General features: G+C 38.8%; 1 protein-coding gene across 5 annotated transcripts in view; it reads right to left on the reverse strand.

The window, feature by feature from the left end:
• cracd (capping protein inhibiting regulator of actin dynamics) overlaps window positions 1–15951 on the reverse strand; it is a 35370-nt gene that overhangs the window by 17574 nt on the left and 1845 nt on the right. For 2 of the 5 annotated variants that reach the window (XM_055185798.2, XM_055185797.2), the window contains one exon: window positions 161–274. The exons of the other annotated variants lie outside the window; for them this stretch is intronic. In XM_055185798.2, the coding sequence (XP_055041773.2) occupies window positions 161–221 (61 nt within the window). In that variant the 5' untranslated portion in view covers window positions 222–274. Of the gene's footprint in view, window positions 1–160; window positions 275–15951 lie in introns of those variants that run through there. 5 annotated transcript variants of the gene reach the window in all.

Genomic DNA, 15951 nt, shown 5'->3' on the forward strand with positions numbered 1-15951 from the left:
CGCTCAGAAGACCATATATTATGATAATAATGGCAAGCTAGTTGTACTTAAGGGAACAGCTAAAAATCACTGAAGCTGAAAATGGGATGGCTGACTGCACAGCGTATAGCAAAGCTGGTCTAGCCGACTGTGCCTGCGGAGCACGAAAGCACACGTTTACCTATTTCAGACGCACAGCTGGATAGAGCTGCACACCAGTGAAGGAAAACCTTAGGAAACATGGATTCAACCTTCTGCACCTTGATATACAATGTTCTGTTGCTGCTCCTTGGTGCTTTAGGGAAAAATATAACAAAACCATTGAATCATAGCTTATATCTCTATTCAGTCAGCAATCATATTCAGTGAAGAAATGACAACATATATCTACTTGTTGGTGCAGGATGAATGATGGTTGGTTATGGAGATCAGATGAACACAGATCTTTTAGCAATACAATAGCTCATAGGACCTCACTGGATGCCAGTGTTGCATTTCAGAGCTCAACTTTAGCACTACGAGGCAATTCTGATCATATATATATATATATATACAGCACCCACGCACGCACCCACGCACCCACACACATATATAATATATAACAGCAGATATGAACTAAGTTTCTTCTAAATAGTCGTGTGTTGTAATTTGTCTTTGTTACAAAAAACTCTCCAAGTTTTATTTCCAAATGTTCCTCTTGCTGTATTTTCACCCTGTGCTATGTATGCAGTCACAGACATGAGCAAGCTATTGAGTCAGCCTTCTCTTTTGTGAAGGATTGATAAAGCTTTTGTGGGAATCTACAAGCTCCTTTATCAGTTTAGAACCAGAGTAACCTTTTACTATTCAGTCCCTCAAGGAATTTGCGTTGTCTTGTGTGTTTGTGATTTTTGACATATTTTGGCGCAGTAATTTCCAGAAATGACTCTATCATGACAGAATATTTTTTGAGACCTTTACAATTTTTGCTATTATTTTGCAATGAAATAACAAATTATGCAGGATTGCATGCTGACTATTTAAATAATTATGCATATACATGTCAATCATTTTCTTGCACTGCGTTAATCCGCATGTTCTTTATTATCTTCAAAGAAACATGACAAGTTGAATGCTTATATTGTACAGTATATGATGGAAGTAAATACAGTCGCATTGTTCTGTCAATCACTCAAAAAAATAGTTACACCTAGGCTAAAAACATGACAGATATAGGCTACAAACTATTTGGTTTGAAATTAAAGAAGAACAAATTCAGGGAAAGATTTGTAGTGTAATGATGTGATCGGAGATACAGTTTGCAGTGCACTCTTAAAAATAAAGGGTTTTTCACAGTGATACCATATAAGAACCATTGTTGGTTCCCTAAAGAACCTTTTAGTCAAAGGTTCTAAAAAGAGCAGATTCATCAGGCACACGTGTGTTGTCGCGGTTACGCGTCTGGTCGAAACTTTACTTCCGGTTTTTGTATGTTTAATGGTCTGACTAGTGCCTAAAATCAACTCTGGAACAAATACCTCGTTAAAAAATAACAAATGTTTTAGTTTCCTAAAGACATTACCACTATGTAAAGAGAGGTTTGGCAGTCGGTTTGTAGTTAACATTGTATACATTATCGTACACATTTTACACAGCCATGTTAGCTCAGTGTCGTTTTTTATACGCTTAGCTATGAAATATCAACTGGGGTAATCTACTTGTTGTTTATTTCGCTTGTTATTAGAAATAAACTACTCTAAAAGATCTTTGTTGTTATTGATTCTTAGCAGAGTTTACCGGAAGTTAAGTGTATTCCACGAAAGCTGTTTGTTTATGTTGTTACTGCGAAACCGTCTAAAAACTGTAGAATATTTATAAAGAACATTTAAAGGGTCTGTGGATGTTAAAGGTTATTTATAGTACAGAAGAACTCTTAAAGGGATACTCCAGTCAAATTTCAAAATTACCCCACGATTTATTCACTCTCAAGCAATCCGAGATACAAATGTACATGCTTTATAACAATAAAAAACAGGGATCAGAGAACAACTTCTGACTTTAAACCTCAAAAAAGTGCATTCATCCTTTACAGAAGTAATCCCCATGGCTCCAAGTGGTTAATAAAGGTCTTTAATGGGCAATCGAGAGAGAGTTCACGAGATAGTTTTAGTGTAGTGAGCGCTGGTTGCCATAGGATCACTGCGCAGTGATTATCGCCTGAGTCCAAGAATGCATTGTTACTGGAAGCTAGTTATAATAGTGTACAAAGTTTAAAACATGTATATTTTTCTCAAGAAATCGCATGGATTACCCACAAAAGACCTCCACTAACTCAATGGAGCCTTGTGGATTATCGGTGAAGGATGGAGGCACTTTTGGGGCTCAAAGTCAGAAGTTGTTCCCTATCCGTGTTTTCTAAGAAAGCTTAAAAGGACATTTTCTAAAATAACTCCAAATACAGCGGGGAAAATAAGTATTTGACACATCAGCATTTTTATCAGTAAGGGGATTTCTAAGTGGGCTATTGAAATTTCCACCAGATGAAGCCAAATATTGAATTCATACAAATAAATCAGAACATTTAAGTATACAAGTTGAGTCATAATAAGTAAAAGTGAAATGACACATAGAATAAGTATTGAACACATGAAAAGAACAAGGTGCAAAATGGCATAGAAAGCCAGGAGATCACCTGAAATCTGTCAGTATTGAGAGAGAAATATCAATAATTGAGTAAATCATGGGGGAAATTTTTATATTTGGCTGAAGTATCACTTTAACTTTTGTTCTTTATTATTATTATTAGTATGTGTATTCTCAACCGCTGAATGTTTTTGTAGTCTTAAGGGGGTCGCACACCAGACTAGCGTTTTGAAGAAGACGCTATCTTAAGCTTGTGCTATTTAATGTGCATTTCCGGTGTACGATACCTCCAAGTTGTCCTAAACGTGACGCAACGTCGCAACCCCCTTAAATCTTATCCTTACAACTGTGGGACAACTAAAAATAGGTTTATTTTTATTTAATAGACATAAGTGACTTGGGGCCCTATCTTGCCCCCAGCGCAATTGACTTTGTCAGTGACGCATGTATCATTTCGTATTGTGCACTGGCGCACAGCGGGGTTTTCCCTCCACAGACGCACGTCGGCAAACTAGGGAATGAACTTGCGCTCCCTGGGCGGTTCAGCGCAAAAAAGGAGGCGTGCTCCGGCGCAAACCATCTCTTATGCTATTTTGCAGTTTCAAAAAACAATTGCGCTACTAAGGTATCCCACGCATTCTACTTATCATTATTTACAGGCCCCCAAAATACTCTCCAGCATTTGTTGAGGACTTTACAGAACTGTTATCAATGATTTCCTCAGAGTTTGACTGTTTTGCTATTGCTGGAGATTTTAACATTCACATAGATAAGCCAGAAAGCATTATGACAAAAGATGTCACAGCTGTTTTAAATACTTTTGATCTGACTCAACATGTACATGGACCCACACACAATCGTGGACACACTCTAGATTTAATTATCAGTAAGGGTGTAAACATTTCATCAATTGTTATTAAGGATGTAGCACTGTCTGATCATTTCTGTATTTTCTTTGATATATTAATCTCTCCTACTATTGAAACTAAATCTGTGTCTGTCAAAAAGAGATCCTTAAATGAGAACACCAATGTGCTATTTATGAAGGCTATATCTTTAACACCAAGCATATCTGCAGTCTCTGTTGATTTTCTCCTTGATTCCTTTAATTTGAAAGTTAAGAGTGCAATCGATGATATTGCTCCTGTAAAAGTCAGGAAGAAGAATGGCAGGCAAAAATCACCTTGGAGAAACTCAACAGAGGTGCAGAATATGAAGAGACAATGCAGAAAAGCTGAGCGCATGTGGCGGAAGACAAAACTTGTAGTCCATTATAAAATCTATAAAGACAGCCTTCGTGCTTTCAGTGTGGAACTAGGCAAAGCTAGACAGACTTTCTTTTCAAATATTATAAACAAAAACATAAATAACACACGCACTCTTTTTGCTACTATAGAGAGACTAACAACCCCCCCAAGTCACATTCCAAGTGAAATGCTCTCAGACAGCAAATGTAGTGAGTTTGCTAACTTCTTCTCTGAGAAAATCAATAATATAAGAAAGGTGATCAGCACTTCCTTGAGCTGCGCTGGGGTCAGACAAATCAGACCACAACATCAGAAAGTAGTTACGATGTCTGATTTCGAAGCAGTTGATGGTAAAATTTTGGAAGAAATAGTACAGCATCTTAAAACATCAACCTGCGCCCTTGACACACTCCCAACATCTTTTTTCAAAAGTGTCTTTAACTGTTTAGAAGCAGATCTCCTAAAAGTGGTAAATTCATCACTTATCTCTGGGACTTTTCCAAAGTCCCTTAAAACTGCAGTTGTTAAGCCCCTCCTGAAAAAGAGCAACCTAGATAACACTGTATTGAGCAACTACAGACCTATCTCAAATCTTCCTTTCATAGGCAAGATCATTGAAAAAGTTGTTTTCAATCAGCTGAACAAATTCTTAATTTCGAATGGTTACTTTGACATTTTTCAATCTGGTTTCAGACCACACCACAGTACAGAGACAGCGCTCATAAAGATAATAAATGATATTCGCCTCAATACAGACACAGGCAAACTATCAGTGCTGGTGCTACTCGACCTCAGTGCTGCTTTTGACACTGTCGATCACAACATACTTCTTGACAGGCTGGAAAACTGGGTCGGGCTTTCTGGGATGGTCCTGAAATGGTTCAAGTCATACTTAGAAGGGAGAGGTTATTATGTAAGTATAGGTGACCATAAATCTGAGTGGACATCCATGACATGCGGAGTCCCGCAAGGCTCAATTCTTGCGCCACTCCTGTTCAACCTGTATATGCTCCCACTAAGCCAAATAATGAGAGATAACAAAATTGCCTATCACAGTTATGCAGACGACACCCAGATATACTTAGCTCTATCCCCTAATGACTATAGCCCCATTGACTCCCTGTGCACATGCATTGATGAAGTTAACAGTTGGATGTGCCAAAACTTTCTTCAGTTAAACAAAGAGAAAACTGAAGTCATTGCGTTTGGAAACAAAGATGAAGTTCTCAAGGTGAATGCATACCTTGACGCTAGGGGTCAAACAACTAAAAATCAAGTCAGGAATCTTGGTGTGATTCTGGAGTCTGACCTCAGTTTCAGTAGTCATGTCAAAGCAATAACTAAATCAGCATACTATCATCTCAAAAATATTGCAAGAATTAGATGCTTTGTTTCCAGACAAGACTTAGAGAAACTTGTGCATGCTTTCATCACCAGCAGGGTGGATTATTGTAATGGCCTCCTCACTGGCCTTCCCAAAAAGACCATAAGACAGCTCCAGCTCATTCAGAATGCTGCTGCCAGGATTCTGAGCAGAACCAGAAAATATGAACACATCACACCAGTCCTCAGGTCGCTACACTGGCTACCAGTTACATTTAGGATTGATTTTAAAGTATTATTAATGGTATATAAATCACTCAGTGGACTAGGACCTCAATACATTGCTAATATGCTCATTGAATACAAACCTATCAGATCACTCAGATCATTAGGATCACATCAGCTGGAAATACCAAGGGTTTACTCAAAGCAAGGAGAGTCAGCTTTTAGCTATTATGCCAGTCGCATCTGGAACCAGCTTCCAGAAGAGATCAAATGTGCTCCAACAGTAGCCACATTCAAATCCAGACTCAAAACACACCTGTTTAGCTATGCATTTACTGAATGAGCACTATGCTGCGTCCGAACTGATTGCACTATATTATATATGCACTATTTTAATTATTTTTATTTCTCTTGTTTTTATTCATATTTTTAATTGTTTTATACTTTTATTCCTGTTTTATTCTTTTTCACACATTTAAACAGTTTTTATTTAAATCACATTTATTTTTTATTTTAATTGATATTTTAAATTCATGTATCTTTGATTTTTGTTTTCTCATTTCTATGTAAAGCACTTTGAATGACCTTTGTGTATGAAATGTGCTATACAAATAAACTTGCCTTGCCTTGCCTTACTAACCAAAAAAAACTAGTCTAAAGTCAGTGGCGCGTTGCGCGTGGTTCATTATGCTATTTTAAGGGCGCATGCTTGACCATAATGTATATAGCGTGCACAACGCGCATTGCTTATCTAATCTACACAGATGCAACAGTTATTTTTGCAAATCATAAATTGTTACAATAAAAAATATAAGATAAGGAAAATCATAAATTGTTACAATAAAAAATATTAATACATGAGATAAGGGAAATCATTGTGGTGAGCATTGTGGTGATAGTTTTTATTTATTTTGTGTGGCAGCGTTAAACAATTATCATGCAAACAACGATTAAAATATTTTCATAAGTTTGTTGTGTGGCTGTATTACGTTTATTTTATCTAAATAATAATTAAAATGTTTTCATAAGAAACCTTCATGTATGTGAACTTGATTTGTAAGTGTACTTTGGGGTTGGACCTTCTTGTGTCCGATTTCATAGCCCCCAAACCCTTTCAGCGGTGAGGGTGGACGCAGCGATGTCCTCCTGTGTGCCCAATGTGCCCGATTTATGCTGGCAAGCTTGGGATTCCCCAGTCTCCTGACATCATTGTAGTGCTTGGCGCAGCTGATGAGACAATTGCGGCTATTTCCTCTCACGCCTGTTTAACCGACGCTGATTTGGGCGGGTTTCTCCCATCCTCATACAAAACAACTTCTCTGTCTTTGACTGCTCTTACAAGAACGTCGGTCTCCTCGGCTGTGAACCGCTCCTGGCGTGCACCTGTCAAATCCGTCATAAAAATAGCAACCCGCCATGGAACTTGCGCCCTTGCGTTTAAAGGGAATGTTGGATAGCGTTCTGATTGGTTTATTTGACGTTGCGCCCAAACCACACCTATGAATAATGAACCTACTTCAGACCAACCCCTTATTGATTTGCGCCTGGCTAAAGACTTATTTCTCCCGCTGGGAAAATAGCAACAGCCCCCAAGATCCGCCCACAATGTCACTTGCGCTTTGCGCTTCGCACTTGCGTTTCAGATCGTTAAAATAGGGCCCCTTGTCTGCGAAATCCAGGCTAAAGTCTCAAATTATGAGATTAGGAGCATCAAAGTTTGAATTCAGTCATGGATATCAAGTTGATTTCAATCTTGAAATGACATTACTCAGTCAATATTAAAGTTATCAAGGTTCACAGAATGGTCTTTACATTGTGTACAATTGTTTAATGACCTTAACTGGGTTTTTAAAGATAAAACACATCTACGCTACGCTATTTTACAGTTAAAATACACACAAAAATATAACATTGTTATCACTGGATGTGTATACATTATTTTCTTGACAGTAAATACAATAAGAAAGACACAAAAGAGCCTTTGTAGATTGCATAATTGCAGTTTCAGAAACAAAAGCCTTTTGTGTGTAAACGCTATCATGCAATACACACAGAACGCATGATCACATATATGGTCAGGAATGTACGCAAAAATAACGGCTTACCTGGTTGTCGATTTGTCAGGGTAAGAGGGTAGTATGTACGTGTGTATGCATGTGTGCCTGTTCCACCTGCCTGCTGTTACTGTGATCTAGGGTTTTACCTAGACTCAGGTGTCACATTGCACAGGTGCTAAGACAACTCACGAATGCTTATGGTGGGTGTGGGTCGGTCTGTACGCAAGATAATCGAACACTTCCAAATTATGACAAATTCACATGTTCCCATCACAGTATAGTATGAAAACACATGATATGCTAATTCATACCACCATAAAACCTTTACAATGTGGTGTTGTGTGTTCTCACAAGCAACTGGGGTCTGTTTGTTCCCATGATGTCCAATGTAAGGGCACAGTCGCCTGTGTTTACAAACGTGACGATGAACAGCACTTGAATGTCCGCATGTGTCCGAGAGAAGAGAAAGTGGGTGATGATGGCGAGGTAGTTTGCAGCTTCATACTGCTGTCTCTGTTACTACTCACAGAATGCCACTTTGTTCAACGGCCAGCTTACCAGGGCAGGAAGAACAGACGTGCATTGATCGTTTTAAACTGCCCAACACACACAAAGACAAGCCTGTGACTATACGCTTGTTTATGTGTGTGTGTGTATTGTGTTAACATTTTCAAATAACAAGGACTAAATAAAGACTTCTGGTCTCTGTATTAATTACAACAAAAACTGTCACTTATGTCATGTATAACCCTTACTAACTACAAAGATCGGGTTGCATAGGTACAGTGTGTATTTCTTATGGTAGCTGCAATGTGATTATACATCTCATAGGGTAATATACAGTCTCAGAGGATAAAAGCAGTCAGGGAGTTATTATAAACAATTAAACCTGTCATATGTGCTGTATTCAGCAGCACTGAAGGCCATGTTTACAGAGCATTAACATGATGGACTGTATTTACTAATAGACTCTGAACATGAAATGTCTTGCAGAGGTTTTCAGAAAGCTTAAAGCAGACGTTTGCATTTTGAGATGTGGATGTGCAGGACAACTAACTAAAGTGTAATCATGCGTAAGTTCAATGACGTAGCTATGCCGCACCTCGCCAAAAATTTAACAAAGCGTCCGTTCTACGCGGACCGCAAGCACTGTGATTGGGCCACTAGAACCCTGCGTTGCATTCCTTCATAGGCATCTCCACCTGTGATGGTAAGAACAAAGAAGATGGGCCAAGTTGAGAAGTGATTTAACTCAAACTGCAACAAAATTTGCTTTTTATTTACCTCCATTACTTATGGTGACCATATGTGCCATTCTTCCCGGACGCGTCCTGGCCAGGATTTCGGGTGCGTCTTCCGGAAGTCATATTTGTTGACCGCATACGTCATAGAGGATTATTATTATTACAGAAAAGAAACCGTTACATTTTAAGCTAAGAATGAAACTACGATTGTATGTTTTATGTTTTTAACTGAATGGCGTATGCGGTCAACAAATACGACTTCCGGAAGAAGCACCGAAATCCTGGCCAGGATGCGTCCGGGAAGAATGGCACATATGGTCACCTTACATTACTGCTGGTCTCCTCAAATCATACACAACAAATTGCTGCTTCTTCTTCGTTTGTGGGTTTACTGGCCAAGCTGCTTCTTTTTGGCTGACACCAGTGGCGGCCAGTGACTTCTTTTTTCGAGGGCGCTTGATGCAAAGTTCGTCACAACATGTATGTAGCCCGTCATGTGTGTGGTTTGTAATTTCAAAATATGTGTTCTGCGCATCGAGTGAATCTATGTGCATCACATGTCTTGTCAAAATAAGTGCCTGCTGCAGACGCGTCTAATGCTGGGTTTACACCAGCCGCGTTTGAGGCGTCAAAATCGCGTCTAGTGCGCATAGTTTTCCGCTTGACCTAGAACATTTTGAATGCATTTGCGCGTCTAGAGCGAAATAGTAGCGCAAAAAAAGCAAGCATTTGACGCACGTCAGAGGCTAAATCTGCTTCTTGTGGGAGGGGCAAGTGCTATGCGGTTGTCTGTTTGCAAGATGGCTGATGTTGTTTGTATTTGGAAACCTTACTATAGGGGGAAAATAGTTTAAAAAACAGCGGGAATGCTGCGGGTCGATAAACGTTACGTGACTCAAAAGTGAAATGTCTATTTACAACTTACCAGGTTTCCCAATGTCCTCACTGACACTCTTCCAAGCGAGGTCCTTTTTATTCCTGTCTCTATAGAAATAAGATCTTGTGTCGTATAGCTTCGGGTGACTGCTCACAGACAATATCAGTGTTCCTCCGTGTTGAATGAATGACTGCCGCCACAGCACCAAGCAGGCTCCTGATTGGTTAACGAGGCGTGAAAATCAGCCAAAGTGTAAACATTTTAACTCGGGTGTCAGCCGCAAATTCGCGTCAAACGCAAAATGCACAAAAAACACCATTCGCGCGTACCACGTCAGACGCTCAATTCGCGCTAATGAGGCGGAATCGCGTGTACTGCGCCGTGCTAAACACCTCATTCGCGCCGCGAGACTTAATATTGAAATCACTCGCGCTTGACGCCTCTACCGCGGCTGATGTAAACGCAGCATAAAAGGGTTTATGATAAAAGAGATTTGCCAGATACTCGCATAATCTCATGCGTAATCAAAGTTTACTGTTAGGGGAGTGTCTTGCGTGTATTTTGTGAAGCGTCTTTTTTATCATAAACGGCTTTTACGCGTGTGCAGCAGGCACTAATTTTGACAAAACACGTGATGCACATGGTTCACATGACACAACAAACACATATTTTGAAAACACAAGCAACACACATGACACTCTGAACACTTATTTTGAATTGGCTGACACGCTGCTACTGTGGGTTACATGCCTGGATACTGCCTACCAGCAGTCTGCAAGTGTGTTTGCACGTCGACATGGATGTTGACGCAGAAGTAAAAATTAAAACCGACGCGTAGGCTACGCCGTAGGACCTACACAGAACAATATTGAGCCCTTTAGGTTCACTTTCTGTACTGTGCAAAAACTTTATTATGGAGAGATCTTAGCATTACCTTTCATCCAAAATGTCATGTTAGTACACATCCTAGATGTGGCATTTTGCCTTATTTTTTTATCCAAAAACCTAGGTCATGAAGGCCATGTGACATTACTCATTATATTGTGACATGGAAAAAACACAAATCATTGTTTAAACTCTGTTTCTCAGCTGATAAATTCCCAAGATAATGGATTCTCTCAGAAAAAGCATGAAATGAAAAATTTCATTTTAAGTTATTTCAGAAAAAAGTGTTGGCCAAATGTAAATATATCTACATTGTACGTAGATATCTAGATACTGCGTTCTTTGGATGTGTTTAACTTTAAAGACTCTGTAGTGACTTTGCTGGCAGGTAATATCAGCGTTTAATAAAGACTCCCACAGAACAGACACAGAAGGAAATCATAGAGAAATCTGATTCAATCTGGAAACATTACCTTGCAAGAGCAGTAGAAGAAACAGGCCAAGACAAGCAGCCTACACTAATAAAGCACACTACCCGCAAAGTGCTGAATACAAATCTACCGAGCCCATATTTGCTGCCTCAAGTGTGACTGATACAATATGGGGCAGTTTCCCAGACAGGGTTAAGATTAATCAAGGACTAGGCCTTAGTTATTTTAGGACATTTAAGTAGTTTTTACATTAAAAAAAACATTACTAATGTGCATCCCGAGACAAAACCAAGGCACTGAATGATGTATGTCAAGATCAATTCAAGATATTTTCAAATCAAGACAACTCAAACATTTAAAGGAATATTCAATTTTCTTTTAAGAAAAATCCAGATAATTTACTCACCACCATGTCATCCAAAATGTTGATGTCTTTCTTTGTTCAGTTGAGAAGAAATTATGTTTTTTGAGGAAAACATTCCAGGATTTTTCTCGTTTTAATGGACTTTGGTGGAGCCCAACATTTAATACTTAACTCAACACTTGACAGTTTTTTTCAACGGAGTTTCAAAGGACTACAAACAATCCCAAACGAGGCACAAGGGTCCCATCCAGCGAAACGACTGTCACTTTTGACAAGAAAAACAAAAAAGATCCACCCCTAAACCACAACTTCTCGTCTAGATCCAGTCGTGATGCGTCAGCGCGACCCCACACAATACGTCATGACGTCAAGAGGTCACAGAGGACGAACGCGAAACTCCGCCCCAGTGTTTACAAATGTGTTAAAGGGGGCCGTTCCTATGTTGTTGTATGTCAACTGATACTAATTAATGTCTGTGTGTCAGTTTATTGTTTACAATGGTCCGCAAATGTGCGTTTTATATATGTAACACGTGACCTCCATACGTCACTACACATTTACGTTAGGTCGCGCTGGACCGGATCTAGATGAGAAGTTGTGGTTTAAAAGTGGATATGTTTTATTTTTCTTGTCAAAAATGACAATCGTTTCGCTAGATAAGACCCTTATGCCTCGTTTGGGATCGTTTATAGTCCTTTGAAACTCCGTTGATAAAACTGTTAAGTGTTGATTTAAGTATTAAATGTTTCTTCTTGACTGAACAAAGAAAGACATCAACATTTTGGATGACATGGTGGTGAGTAAATTATCTGGATTTTTCTTTTAAGAAAATGGAATATTCCTTTAAGTCTGGGACTAGGATAAGCCTTGTCTTGGAAACCGCCCAATATGGACAAACGTATTGAGATGCCCCCTTCTAATAAAAAGGTTTGACTATTTTAGTCATCTCCATGAGCACAAATCTTAATGCTACAGCATTATATGATGTTTTACTAATTGTGTGCTTCTAATTTATAGCAACAATTTGGTCAGAGCCCTTTTTTATTCCAATATGACAATGCCCTCATAGCAAGGTTAAAAAAGAAATGATTGATTCAGTCCAGTGTGAAAGAACTTGACTGGTCTGCAAGCGCAGACCTGAACCCAGCTGAAAACCTTTGATAAAACTTGCAGGCTTTGAGCCAAATTCTCTTCACCCAAACCCATCGATGACATGTACACAAGGGTACAGTGACAGACATTCTGGAACAGGAAAAAGGTCCTTCCAAAACTGTTGCAACTAAGATGGATACAAATTTCTTTTTAAATGGTATTATATGGTATAGCAGTAGTATTTGTTTTGAATTAAATTACTGGAATAGATAAACATGTTTCACAAGTTCGCATTAACGTGTAATCGATAGGGAATGAGATATATTTGGGGTGCTGTCCAAGGAGAGGGCTCCGAGCTCTGAATTTTAGCCCAAACTCAGTGTTGTACTAGATGAGAGTGAGGTGATGGGGTGGAGGAGGGATGCTGCAAAAAATCTGTCCCGGAAATATGTGAGGGACTGCTATTTATAGGCACCTCTTCGCGCTGATTGGTTGGATCAAATGACCATGCTCCTCCTGAATGTAGTTAAATAAACTTCATTTAATAGAAGGGAGCGTCCCAATAGTGTTAAAGTCTATTGGTAACCAAATCTCAACCCGACAGCACACAGTATGGACAACTAAAGGACCAGCTTTTGCCTAAAGGGACAGTGTGCTATTCAGTTTGAGGGTTGAGGATTTTGTATAATGCAGAAAGTAGATAATTAAAGAGATAGTTCACCCAAAAATGAAAATTCTATCATCATTACTCACCCTTATGTTGTTCTAAACCTGTATGAGTTTCTTTATTCTGTTGTACACAAAAGACGATATTTTGATAAATGATGGTAACCACTAGTGATGCGCGGGTCTGTTTTTTTCCATCCCACGGGTCCCGCTTTTATGAAATTATTTGGTCTGCCCTTAACCCCAGCCCCTGCGACCATTAAATAGACATACTAGGCATTTGTAATGTAAATGAAAAGATATATATGAATGAAACGTAAATGAAAAGCTCCTGTGTAGCTCAGTGTAGAGCACTGCATTTGCAGCCCTAAAGGTGATGGATAAAAGCGTCTGTATATATATATACAGAAGAGGCTTTATTTCAACCTAAAAGTGCTTGGAAACAGCCATTCGATTACATCACCTTGTAAATTGGCAACAACAACATGGTTGTTTGCTGGGTGTTGCTTATGAACCATAGACACCAGCATGGTTGTAGTAATAGCAAGATAACAAGAAAGGATAATGATAAACATTTACAAAGCAGCGTTTGTATTATCTATTCCCAAATTTCCGACTTTAATTTGTCCTGCACTCGGTTTGTTTTGTTGTTGTGGCTGGCAGTGCGAGCTGCTTGGCGCTTTCGTGACGTGAGGCCAAAGTTTTGGGGACATCAAGTTACGTTGCGCAAGTTACGTTGCTACATAGCCCTACGTATTTTAACCTTATCAAAGAACAGAATAAAATATGAGAATATATTTTCCCAAATATTTAATATTAGATATTAGGTCCAGTGTCTATGTACTTTTGCAGTGTATACGTTATGACATTCAGAAATTCAGAGAGTCTAGATGGCAAACCAGTGCTCAAATGCAGGAAAACGATATTACAAAAAATCATTTAAAATTATGTCTATAATGTAGACAGTAGGAAGGCCTGAAGTTTAATCGATATTTAAAAGGTGTTTGCAAAAGTTAAAGGTAAACACCATCTGCAGAATAAATAGGGTGGGGTGTTGTTGTGTACAATAGTAGTCACACCAAACTGTGTTTCAAGGTACTTTCTGTACCGCATGACTTTGTGGTTTTATTGAAATTCGAGCAGGTTGTTAAAATTATTGCTGTGAAGCTGCTATTGTATTATAGTGCTGTGTAAGCAGAGAGAGAGAGACGCAACTAAAGCTAAATGTTTTACTTACAAGATATACATGCTGATTCAAATAAGAGGAGAAATTGGGACGAACCAGGTCATGTAATTACAGTGCGTTCCCTAAAAGACACATGTATGCCCAGTCACTCACTCTTTCTTTCAAATTCACGGTCACTCACTCTATCTTTCTCTTACGAATACACACATACGGGTCACTCACTCCCTTTCTATTACTCAGCACAAACAGTAAATACAGAATGCATGTGTATCTCATTCAGCACTTATCCACCACTAGAATCTGCTTTTTGTTTTGTCTGACTCAGAGAAACATTGTCAGCATTCGCTCACTAATTCCTCACATCTTGAAGCAAGATATTTACATCTCACTCTTTTCATCCAATAATATTGCAGTGTCATTGTTATGTGCAATCTGTTTTGACTGTGTTTGCCTACTTGAGATTTGTATTGTTCTGTCTTGTTTTGCCTACATTGTGGAGACCAAAATGTGGTATCACATATATTGTGTGTGTTTGTATACACAAGAGCCAAATTTGATGTCCTCGTGGCTCATAAACATAGCAAAATGAAAAAACGACTTGAAAGTACATTCGCAGTCATCCTCAATACTTTGTCATACATCTGCTAAATCATGTTTTCTTTAAATCTAATAATGTCTACAGATTTCTTTGAAGGAGGTGTAGTTTATAGTAAATTGTTATCTTTAAAGAGCTTTAGAGAGCTTTAAAGGTCTGTTTGTGTATGCATCCTCCTTTACTACTATCGCACAACTTAGTAAAAGGAACAACCCTTCACCATTCATATGAATTATTAACATTTATTATTAATAATACATTTTATAGTGAGATCTGCAAGATTTTTCTTGTGGTGCATTTGCTATTTCATGGGCCATTTTATGAACTTAAATATTGAAAGCACAGGCATATTATGCAATATCTTGTCGTAATCGTACATAGGACACGTAATAGCCTTGTTTACAATAACCAGAACAGTAAACCAACTGGACTCTCCAGAAATAAAACTGCATGTGAATTGTCACTTTTCCAGACAAACTGACTGACTGACTTACAGTACATGTCATAAATTGTGTGTTTTAGTATCTAGCAGTGGTGGCCGGTGACTTCTTTTTCGAGGGCGCACGATGCGAAGCTTGTTACAACATGTATGTAGCCCGTCATGCGAGTGGTTCGTAATTTCAAAATATGTGTTCTGCGCGTCGGGTGAGCCTATGTGCATCACGTGTCTTGTCAAAATAAGTGCCTGCTGCAGACGCGTCTAAAGGGTTTATGATAAAAGAGACGCACACGTTTGCCAGATACTCACATAATCTCATGCGTAATCAGAGTTTGCTGTTAAGGGAGTGTCTTGCGTGTATTTTGTGAATGTAAGCTTCTCTTTAATCATGAACAGTTTTGAGGCGTGTGCAACACAGGCACTTGTTTTGGCAAGGCACGTGGTGCACATGGTTTACATGACGCAACAAACACATATTTTGAAAACTCGAGCAACACACATGATACTCCGAACAAGAGCCCCTCGGAAGAGCAGTCACGAGCCGCCACTGAATGTAAATATCATTTTAAATTAGAATTGCTATTGCTTGTGAGAAATCTCAAATGTTTTCTAATAATAACAATGTGCATATTGTGTTACCTTCTCTAAAGTCTATATCATCAGGGTCTATTTCTGTTTTAATATCTGCAATCTAGCCATATAAAATACCCGAGGGATCA

This window comes from Misgurnus anguillicaudatus, chromosome 18 (assembly GCF_027580225.2).
Source record: "Misgurnus anguillicaudatus chromosome 18, ASM2758022v2, whole genome shotgun sequence".
NCBI lineage: Eukaryota > Metazoa > Chordata > Actinopteri > Cypriniformes > Cobitidae > Misgurnus > Misgurnus anguillicaudatus.